General features: G+C 35.4%; 1 protein-coding gene across 5 annotated transcripts in view; it reads left to right on the forward strand.

The window, feature by feature from the left end:
* The window catches only part of LOC126819508 (serine/threonine-protein kinase Sgk1), a 104,066-nt gene that overhangs the window by 43,359 nt on the left and 48,432 nt on the right, over window positions 1-12,275 (forward strand). For 3 of the 5 annotated variants that reach the window (XM_050547618.2, XM_050547617.2, XM_050547622.2), the window contains one exon: window positions 7,022-7,167. In XM_050547618.2, coding sequence (XP_050403575.1) covers window positions 7,022-7,167 — 146 coding nt within the window. Of the gene's footprint in view, window positions 1-7,021; window positions 7,168-10,097; window positions 10,132-11,139; window positions 11,159-12,275 lie in introns of those variants that run through there. The other 2 variants (XM_050547623.2, XM_050547624.2) reach the window with 2 other exon arrangements.

A 12,275-nucleotide genomic window follows, 5' to 3' on the forward strand; every position in this document is an offset into this window, starting at 1 on the left:
GTCCTCCATCACTGAGTGTCAAATATTTTATTGTGACCAGGGCTTTCACTACAAAATTTTAACAGTGGGCTATTCTGGCATGGAGGCGGATTATTTTTCATAAATTTAATTATCCATGCTGGTTAATTATGAGAGTACATTCCCCCGCTACCTACAGCAATTATTATTAATGTTTGTCTCATTGTCTTCTATGATTACAATATTAATTAACAGCTGTTACATTAAAACTTTCTGAACCAAGACAATAGATAATGAAATTATTTTATATATTTGCAAGTCAGCATTAATATTCTAAAGTGTCCATTTTAATCGAAATAATGAAGCATATGTAATTAGCATTCTGCACACAGAGATCTCTTCCCTAAATGACCCCCCTGGAGGGTTGGATGACTGAATGGTTAGCTCACACGCGCTGTATCATACGGTCTGTCATTGAGTCAACTGGCAGGGTTTCGATTCCCCGGATGTACGTGACAAGGAGTAGGGTCGCCTGTCCAACCTCGTGGGTTTTCTCCGGGTCCTCTGGTTTCCTCCCACTGCTAAAGACTCCTATGCGCAAGCGAATTATTGAAATAAAAATAAACCGTGTGTTAGTCCCGAAATGACCTAGTTTGTATCGAGTGGACGTTAAACTCCATCTCTCTCTCTCTCTCTAAATGACCCCCATAGACATACAGCCTAAGTTTAATATGATGTAAGTAGCAGACTCAACAGATATAGTAATTTCAACAGTAAGCAACATGTGACAAATTCAGACGGCTGTGTCTGGCACAATCCATCGGGGGCCTGTCATTTTGTTGAAGTGACAGACTTGTGATTTCAAGGATCGTTCCAGTCCTTCACGTTTAAGGGGAGCTTTTGCTCCTGCTCCTCTCGACACACGTCTGCTTTCCTTCGAAGGAGTCATTTAAAGACTCCTGCAAATTAGCTAAATCGCTCTCCTAAATATTGAGATTAATAAACTACTTTCAGTTTTTTGTTTACTTTTAAACTGTATATATTCAAGGTATCAGGAGCTTTTTATGGCTCCTGTACAATTTTATAAACATGAAGGACTGTCGTTCTCACGGCCTAATCTAAGCTAATATATCGTCAGATTGATTATTTAACATTTAATTGAGGAAATCAAATTAAAATACCAAAGCTAGATAATCTCTTGGCTTGGATTCAATTGGATTTAAAACAGGCCCATCAGTTGGGTTCACAGGAAATATATATGGAGGCATAGATCGATGAAAAATTTTCATTTCGTCATATTTTTGTAAATACTGAACGGAACTGTTTCCTATTAGAGATCCGACTTTCACAATATTGCAGTTTTCAAAGGATTCTATAGCACAATATAAGATCAGGCATCTACGTTTACACTGCGATAAGCGTATCGTAATCGGAACAACTGTGTCGTTCTGAGAACGGTGCAGTCATGACTTCACTTCAGTGTTCCAGATTGGCATGGTTCTCATGTACGTCACAGTTATATTTGACCCGTTTTACTCTGTAAAAAAAAATTAACCGGCGCACTTAATTTAAACAGGGTTAGTGAGTCTTTATATAACAAAAAGATTTTCTGATTTATTATAGAAATATACCAGGTTTAAATCACTCAAAGACTTCAAAATGACATAAAGATAAATTAATATTCAGCTCATTGTCTTTTCAATGACGCACGCTTTGTCTTGGTGGAATAATTCACATCTTTCTTACAATCTCCCACTAAATAAATACCTTTGATGAAATCCTACCTAAGTCACTTTAATTATTTTGACTTTACACAGCTAAATTCATTCAAAAGAAACTCTTAAAACAGCTTCCTTAGTTGCCTTTTGCCAGCCTAAACCTTTGACCCGAAAAAAAAACCCAGCTTTATTGTGTCGACATTTACGTCAGGGTGTAAGTCAAATAGTTAATGAATGGGCGAGGTAAACAGCTGTGTAGTAGATCGAGTGTATAACTTTGTAAAGTTGATACTGATTCGTCATTTGATGTATATGTGCATAAGTAAATAACGTGCTGCTGAAGGACTATAGAGTCATTTGATTTGAAAGTTTAAGCAAAATTTTCAGTGAACTGAAAACGAAATGGACAGAAATTGTGAGAGTGATTTTTAATTGAATTGACAACAAAACCCGTTAATTCTTACGTTGTTAAAGCAGCCGTGTTCCAGAATAAATGATATCAATAGAATGGACATAACAGGGTTTTAATATTTCGTCAATACTATACTTTGATGTGAAAGTTAAATCCAGTTTAGTAGGTATATATAAGGTAAAAAGAAAATTTACTATGTTTTTATATAAAGACAATGACATTATGACAAGCTATAAGTACTTTAAAATGTTATTAAACCAGTGTTGAAATCAGTTTATGTTTGCATATACCTTTTATCTTTGTCATTGTTTACCATGAAAAAAAGTAGTGCAGCTTTGTTTGTGATAATATTTTCGGATATATTTTACACGCTGGTAGAAATTGACGAAACTGTTGCTTGTTTTAGATTTTCAGTGACAGAGTTATTGTCCTTGTTTGAAAATGATTGTAATAAAGTGAAAAGGGATGAAATGGTGTTTATTGTCTTTTCAACCCAATATTTCAGTTATTTTGAGACTAACATATGGTAATCATTGTTTCCATGGTTACGTTTGCAATGCAAGGTAGACAGACTTTGCTCGGAGAGTGGCATTTCTGCCTTTTTCTCCACGATTTTTGCCTGTCAAAATGGGTTGACATCGAGCTTTTGTCCCATCCGATATAGACACACTCTCCTTGATTCAAACCCAAAGACATTCTAGTTGAGAGTCACAGGTGAGCCAGGGACTTTGTGGGTTAAAGGGGGGTTGGATGGCTGAATGGTTAGCGTGCGCGCTGTATCATAAAGTCTATCATTGAGTCGACTGGCGTGGTTTCGAATCCCCGGTTGTACATGACAAGGAGTAGGGTTGCCTGTCCAACCTTGTGGGTTTTCTCCGGGTCCTCCTGTTTCCTTCCACTGCTAAAGACCCCTATGTGCAAGCGAATTATTGAAATAAAATTAAACCATATGTTAGTCCCGAAATGACCTAGTTGTGTCAAGTGGACGTTAAACCCCATTTCTCTCTCTCTCTTGTGGGTTAAAAAGTTAGTCTCCAACTCCAACTGGCAACTGGATGTTGGTATTTCTTTGAAAACATATCACAGTCTACAGAGGTTCAGATAATTGCTTGGGACTAAAATAACGGGTTCTAAGATTCTTCCACACAGAATTAACCAGTTTTATTTTACTAAAACATATCTGTTTCTTTCGTTTGTTTGCTGAAATTATCGGACCAGCTTCCATAATACCTTCACTACAAACAAAATGGCTAGCTTCCACAATACCAACAGTCAGTGGGCATTTGTTATGTTGGTGACTAGAAAAAGTTAAAATTTCATTCACATTTTGATATCAAAACATAATTTGCATTTTTAGTACATGTAAATGACATGTTAGCCCAAGGATACATTTATGTATTTAAATTACAACAGTTTAACGTCATGGATGTACGTCATATATGACACCTAAAGCCATAAACAATCAACACTAAGACTTATTTCATTTGTGTTTTATCGTTTAAATGAAATGAAATAGGGTTTAACGTCCTACTCTTCTGCGCCAACTAGGCTAATGAAGACGGACAGACTCCATACAATGTGCTATGAGGAAAATTTTTGCCCAAACAGCGGCACTACCCAAGGGCTCTTTTATGTGCATGCCAGTGTGTACATCAAACCGCATTTTCTCGCCCCATCCGAGCAACTATACGTTGTCCCTTGCCAGGATGTTTTATTACAATGGGACGATTTAATTTGGTATGCATACAAATATTACTTTTGAGTCAGCAACAGAATAAATGTGTGAATGAAATTGGGGTTTAATGTCCATACTTTACTGCACGTTTAGCAACAGAAGAACTGACTCAGTCACTTGGTTTCAATATTATTGTAAGAGGAGTTCAGTAGGTATACCAGTGCAATCATGTAAATATGTGTCTTTTAATTGTGACTCTTACTGCACCTGAACATGCAGATTTCCTTGTTACAATAATACATGGATAATAATAATAATACTTTATTACACAACTGCATGTTAAATAGACAAAGTATTTTCTGTAAGGTTAATGCTCAGAGAGGGACGCTATAGCCTGTCCACAGACTATTGTTGTTTTTTACTCTTGCACCTCTGATGAGAGGAATCCATGCTGGAGATCCAGAGGAACTTAATCCACAAGTATTTTCTGTACCAACCAGGCTAATGCACAGAGAGGGATGCTACGGTGTGTCCACAGACTATTGTTGTTTTTTACTCTTGCACCTCTGGCAAGAGGAATCTATTCTGGAGATCCAGACAACCACAGGCTATTGTTGTTTTCTCCTGCACCTCTGAAAAGGAGAATCCATGCTGGAGATCCAGAGGAACTTAAATTATAAGACAAGTATTTTCTGTAAGGCTAATGCTCAGAGAGAGATGCTATAGCTTGTCCACAGATTATTGTTTTTTTTCTCCTGCACCACTGACAAGGGGAATCCACACTGAACATCCAGAGGAACTTTGGGGATGAACTTGAGACATCCTGGTAAGTGAGCCCGAGAAGAACTCACTCAGCCGCAGTGGCTTCCAATTATGGTAAAGGAACAATACAAATACATCGGCAATATCATAAAACAAAATTTACATAAATATCAAACATGTCACGATGTTCTGTATGAATAACTAGATATTTTGAAGTTAAAGGGGAAGTGTCATTAACTATATGCTCATATTTAAAATCCAGGTGTTGATATACCGACTTTAAAAGTTGACCAATTTGTCTCCAATTTTACATATAATCAGTTTTTAAATGTCCTTAATGTAACTGGAAAGTTTAATCATAGCAAATTGAATAGCTAGACATCTTGACATTAAAGAGGAACTGTCATTAACTATGCCCATTATTATTACACTATAATTATCAAAAATCCAGGTGTTGATTGATATACCTACTTGTCTCTAATTTTGCATATAGTCAGTTTTTAACGTCCTTAATGTAACTGGAAAGTTGAATCAATATTTTATCAAGTGCTAATGCCACGACCGCAAGCCCTAGGTGATCGGGCAGATAGAGCTGAAAGCACCACACTCTAGGCCACCTATAGGCCATCCCAACCTCTGTAAAGTCACCAATGTGCAGGTTATTTAAGAAAAGGGGCCACAGGATAGTGAATTGTCTACGATATCACCATTGGTGGAAGTGGACGTAAAACTCCAGGAAGGAACAAACGAAAGGATATAGCACTTCTATCTTAAACTAGAATTTAACCTTTAATTTGGCAATGTTGGGCCTTTAAAACACATTGTCTTGTAAAGTTTCAAAAGGTCATCAGTTTGTGTCATCAGGTCTTTACATGGGTTGTTTTTTGATCACAGGAACATAAAACATGGTTTATATCACATCATATATTTAATTTTTGTCATGTACCAGGATAAAACTGGAGAAGGGTGTGAAACTCTCACTTTTTGATTTGATTATGTACTCCTTATGTTTTTGTTTAACCTTAAACAACAATCTGTGTCCAGTGGAAGTTAACACTGTAACTCAGGTATCATTTAATCTTGTGTATCTAGCATTAATTTCTTTCTCATTCGTTTAATATCAAATTCTTGTTTAAGAATTTGTAAAAATCGTTTAATATCATCAAAAATTTGTTGTTGTGTCCAGTTAAAAGCTTACCATTCAATTTTGATAATGAGTGTCCAAATTACAAGCTTTTAATTTTTGGATCACTTTTATAAAAAAAACTAAAAAAACAATTGATTATTGATGTATAATTTTTGAATAGTGGTCAGGAAATTAAAAACTTGTAAATTGGATACTCAATATCAAAATTCATCTCTCTAGATCACTGAATAGTGATATTAATTTTAATGTCTTTTTCAAATTTTTTTTAAAAATGCATAATTTATCTAGCTCTTCTATATGTATCACCTGCCACCCCCCCCACCCCCACCGACACTTGGTGATCTCTCTCTCTCTCTCTCCTAAAAATGAGGGAATATCGTGTGGAAGAAACAATAAACCACATTTAATTCCATTAAATCTTGATTGAGAAAGTTTAGAATGATGGATGTATTATACTGATAAATAGATTTAATCGGGTTTCTGAAATATTATATTTTATATAGATTAGATTTAAAGGTCACCTTATCTATTTCTTTATGAATTGTTTTTGTTTACTGGTGGTTATATTTATACACCCACGTTTAAAGTGAACATATATTATTGTCACCTGTTGTTCATACTACGCTTTTGGCAAGGAACAGTGTCTGGTCTTTTGGATGGGACAGAAAAACTGAGGTCATATGTTCACCTTGGCCTGCTCGTAAAAGAAACTTTGACAGTTCAAATTCAATTCATTCATTTATTTCTTGTGAATGCTGCAAAGGTCAGAATTCTTCAATGATTTTTTTTTTCAGATTTGTTCATATATCAACTGACAAAATAACTTTAAAAAGTTTTTCACTTGATTTATATATGTCCATATTTCAGTGTGTACACAATAATTAATAGAATACAATATCAAAAAAACATTGTTATCATAACTTCCTATGATGTCGTAACTGACTGGTTAGTGCGTGCGTATTGTATCATTAGGTCTGTCATTGAGTCAACTTGCATGGTTTCGATTCCCCGGTTGTATGTGACAATAATTAGCTTTTGAATGTGATAGAGGATACAGTATTTGATGGATTCTTTTCAAATTTGGTATGAAGCATTGCGGCCATGAACCCTATTGATTTTCAGCACTCCGGAGTTATCCCCGCAGTTATGATAGAGGCTGTAGATTTTAACATGTTTTTCAAATTTGGTGTGAAGCATTCTGATCATGGGAAGATAAACATTCTTGTGCAGGTCAGAGTTCTTCAACGATTTTGTTTTCAAATTTGAATGAACAAATTAACCCTAAACATCTTCTCAATTTATTTTTTGATTTGAAGTTTTTATATATGGGTTTTTTTGTTTTTTTTCAGATAAAGAAAATTCATCCGGAAGCAAATCTAAGATTACCAGGAAAGAAAATATTTGGAAATCTTGATCCAGAATTCATACAACAGAGACGAGAAGGACTGGACGATTTTATACAAAAACTTATCACAAATCCAAAATTATCACAAAAGTAGGTAAAGTTTTATATTTCTGTGTTAAAGTCACCAATCTATTTTTCAGGGCTTGTACATCACTTAAATATACTCAGATTTTCAGTTTATCATCTCATAGTAGATACTAAACGAAATTGAACCATAATTGGGCTGATATCCCTTTAAAAGTTTCAACTTACACTGTATTGTAGTTTACAAGGGTTTCATAATTCAGCGACTTTAGTAACTGACACATCACAATCTAAAGTGAAAGTAGTTCATTAAAGGGGCATTATGGAAGATTAGATAAAGAGCTGATGGTTTTCGCTATAATTGCTAAGAAATAGATAACGTGGAGAGAATATACTGAAAATTTCAGCCAAAATTTCTGAACCAATTAAGATATTATTAGTGATTCATGGTTTGAGCTAGCCTCGATCATCATTACTAACATTGGTCTTGATTATCCATTTTTACGTTAAATCATCCATAACAAAATGTTTTCAAATCCATTAAATATCGCAGGCTAACAATGACATCAAGAGTTAATTATGGGATTGATAAGTTAGTTAATGTCTAATTAACAATTCAGATAACATTTAATGCCTAAAGAAAGACCTGCAATAGGCAGATTTAGCTCTTGCATAATATATGTTTAATCCCTGCTAAGCAAATCTAGCGAAGTTGTGTTGATTTTACATATTCAGACATAAAATATATATAATATATTGTCACATGTTGGCAGTTGATTTATACACGATGGCTCGGTGAGTAAGATGCTGGTTCGCTAACCTGGAGGTCTCAGGTTCGCTCCTGGTGTTGGCAGAGAAAGTACTCTGAATTTTTCAGCATGGTTTCCCCATGGATGAGACGCAAAAACAAGGTCCCTTGTACTTGTTTGCATACACATAAAATATCCCTTGTCAGCGGGAAGTCAAAATAAGAGTCTGCTCCTTCGGGCAAAATTTCCCTGAAAGAGCACTGAATGTAGTATGCCTGTCTTTATTAGCCCATTTGGTGCAAAGCAGTAAAACGATATATAAACCCCATTTCATTTCACTTATTTATTGTTTCCTGTGAAATATGGGACAATCTTTTTTTTACAGTCTTCTGTTCATTTAGTAAATTTATGAAACTCTAAATAAAATCTTGTACGCTAAATGTTCACTAAGCCACATGACAACAAAGTTTAAAACTATTAAAAAATAACAGTAGGACGTTAAAACCCCCATTTCATTTCAGTTAAAACTATAAAAGAGGAATGCAAAATTATAGCTGAAAATAAAACTCCCACATGCTGATATTTCCTTATATGTACATATGAATTAAAGTAATTCTTCATAAATTATAAATAGACAAAGCAAGCTGTCATTGAAGGAGTTGCTGGGGAGTCATAGTTCTTGACGAATCCAAAATTAGCTCACAAAATGTCTCACCACATCCGCCCTGTCGGTTTTTATAATCATGCAGTGTGTGGTTTGTTTCACAAGTAATACTGTATTAATATTTCTGCATTGCCATACCAAATTTAGAAAATGAAATGGGGTTTACCATCCTATTGTTCTGCTCCAACTGGGCTAATGAAGACGGGCATATATCATACAGTGTGCTATGCAGTGTGTGGTTTGTTTCACAAGTAATTGTATTGTATTAATAATATCTGCATTGCCTTACCATATTTAGAAAATGAAATGAAATGAAATGCTCCAACTGGGCTAATGAAGACGGGCATACGCCATACAGTGTGCAATGCCCTACTCTTACATGTATATCGAATTCCATCTGCCAATGGATCTTTTACGTGCAAGCCAAAGTGAGCACGTGGACCTTGATTTTCCGTCCCATCTGAGTGACTAGACAGCTGTCCTTGTCAGGCCCTCCGTCCACCAAATGCCTGTCCATCGTGGGTTTTCTCCGGGTCCTCTGGTTTCCTCCAACTGCTAAAGACCCCTACACGCAAGTGAATTATTGAAATAAAATTGAACCATATGTTAGTCCCGAAATGACCTAGTTTGTGTCGAGTGGACGTTAAATGCCATTTCTCTCTCTCTCTCTCCACCAAATTTAGAGAAAATGGTATAAAGAAAATAAAATGAAATGGGGTTTAACTTCCTCTTTTTCTGCACCAACCGGGCTAATGAAGACGGGCATCTGCCATGTAGTCTACTCTTTGATAAATTTGAACTGTCAACTCTCTGTTCATGATTTTATTGTGTTCAACCTCTAATATCTAGGGCAGACGGGCACACTTTTTCACCCAATCACACCAATTTTTAAAACCCACTGGAAAAAATCGCCTATCTGTGCCCTTTCACAGGGACAACGATTCTGCTCTGTGAACCAATTCGCCCGATCGATCGCCTGTATCTGGCATGTTAAATATTTTCGGCCAAAAATTTTACGCCGGTGATTGATTCGCTGAAACATCCCCTTTGCCGGTCCATGTCCAATGTATATTGTCAAGCAAACCATTTTTATAAGCCAATCGAAGACATTATTGATATCTCATCTCAAAATGGCTTCCACATAAGTCGCATGATCAACGTTAAAAAAAATCCCTGTCGTATTTCAATCAGCGTGATCAGACGAAAAAATATGCGTCTGCACTAATCTTTAATGCCATCTGAAGGTTTATAATATGAATGACAAGTTCAAAACAAGGTCAAACAATAAAATTTTATCAAGAAGAAAAAATACATACATGATATATTTATAAATAAAAAATCTTTAAGATTTATTGTGGTTTTAGAAAACAATGGGTGGTTTCTGATTTATAGCCGACATCCTGGACTGTTTAACATGATTATAACCTCAGCTCATTTTTATTTGACATATTAAAAGTTCATTCAAAAACTTGGACCAAACAAATAATCAGTTCTGTTTTACTGCTGAATCATGCTGTATAATTACTAGTTTTTCTGCGTTCAACCATTTTGAAGTGACAATATGGTATGAAATGGTACTTGTATATTGTTGGGATAAATATGAGAAAAACTAACTATGTAAGTATCACTGTACTTCAGGTATCATTTAATCTTGAGTATTTAGCATTAATTTCTTTCACATTCATTCAATATCAAATCTTTGTTTAAAAATTCATAAAAATCACCCAAAATCATCTAATTTGTACTTGTGTCCAGTTTAAAGCTGACCATTCAAATTTGATAATGAGTGTCCAATTTACAAGTATTTAATTTCTTGATCACTGTTAAAAAATAAACAACCCAATTCAAGCAATTGATTACTGATGTATAATGATTCATTTTTGAACAGTGGTTAGGAAATTAAATACTTGTAAATTGGACACTCATTATCAAAATTAATCAGCCAGCTTTACACTGGACACAAGTACAAATTAGATGATTTTAAATGATTTTTACAAATTTTTAAACAAAAATTTGATATTAAACAAATGTGAAAGAAATTTGTGCTAGATACACAACATGAATGATACCCAGGATACAGAAACGAAATGAAATGAAATGAAATGGGGTTTAACGTCCTACTGTTCTGCTCCTATACTGGGCTAATGAAGACGGGCATACGCCATACAGTGTGCTATGAGGGAAATTTTGCCCGGGCAGCGGCACTATCGCCTACTCTTATATCCAATTCCAACTGCCAAGGGATCTTTTACGTGCATTCCAATGTTTACACGGGACCTCGGTTTTTTGTCTCATCCGAAGGACTAGACAGCTGTCCTTGTCAGGCCCTCCGTCCTGCATCACTGACAAGGGGAAACCACGTCAGAAAATCGGGATGAACTTTCTCGGCCAATGCAGGGATCGAACACCCGACCTCCAGGCTAGCGAGCCAGCGCCTTACCCACCTAGCCACCGTGGCTCCCCCAGGATACAGTGTATTCTCTAAATTCTAAAGAGAGATTTTTATCCTGTGCTGCAGGGTCTAAGTGCTATTTGCTCCATCTTCTCTTCTGGGTTTTTTTTGTGTTCAACCATTTTGAAATGACAATAGGGTTTGCAATGGTGCTTGTATATTGTCTGGAAAAATCTGAGAAAAACTAACTATGTAAGTATTCTCTAATGGTAAAGGGATTTTTATCCTGTGCTGCAGAGTCTAAGTGCTATACACTCCCTCTTCTCTCTCTGTTTTTTTCTGTGTTCAACCGTTTTGAATTGACAATAGGGTTTGAAATGGTGCTTATGTATTGTCTGGAAAAATCTGAGAAAAGCTATGTAAGGATTCTCTAATGCGAAAGTGATTGTCCAACTTGATTAAAGTCAGACCACTTAAAGCATCCTCAGACTTCAGTTAAGAATCTACTCAAAATTGTTCACCTTATTTTAACTAAAATATAGCTCTTTATAAAACTTTTGTTGTTTTAATGTATCTAATACATCAATAAGAAACTATGTGCAAAGTTTTGTGTTTTTGGATCAAAGATATTTCTCATAAAAAATGATTGAAAGTGCGTAAATTCTTAAGTCTGCCAATGCTTTGTGAACTCGAGGCCATTTTTTTTTAATCGTTGTTATATTCTGATTTTATATTTTACCAGACACAGTGTTATTTAATGTCGCTGATTGTCATTTCCATTTTTCGGACAACATCCTCAATAGCCCGATTGGTTCAGAACACATTTCATTTCTTTTGCAAATCTTTTATGTAAATATTTGTTCCATTATCATTTTTTACCTTCAACTGTGAAAACAAACAGAAAGCGGTTATCTCAGAAAAATTAACATATGAAATGTTATTCATATTTACGATAAAAAGAATGTCGTCTGTGATCTGAATTATGTATGGTAATATCAAGTTAATACTGATCATTATGTAAAACTAATAAGACCACCAGACGATGTTAAACAATCTCATTTTCGAACATTTGAATTACGTATTTGAACCAATTTGTATGAATGTATACCCGGCGAAATTGGGTATGGTGCCTTGAATCTTGAATTAGAAAATTTTGGGTTAACCATTATCGAACTGGAAAACAAACATATGTTTGAATAACAAGTACAGTAAGATCAGTGTAGATCGTTCTGTAAAGCCGTTATCTAGTACCAAATTAAATGTGGCTAAAACCAGAGACAGAGTGAGAGAGAGACATAAAGAGAGTGAGAGAAAGGGAGACAGACAGAGACCAGGCCCCGAGTTCACAAAGCATTCTCAGACTTCAGTT

The sequence above is a fragment of the Patella vulgata genome, chromosome 4 (genome assembly GCF_932274485.2).
Source record: "Patella vulgata chromosome 4, xgPatVulg1.2, whole genome shotgun sequence".
Lineage (NCBI taxonomy): Eukaryota > Metazoa > Mollusca > Gastropoda > Patellidae > Patella > Patella vulgata.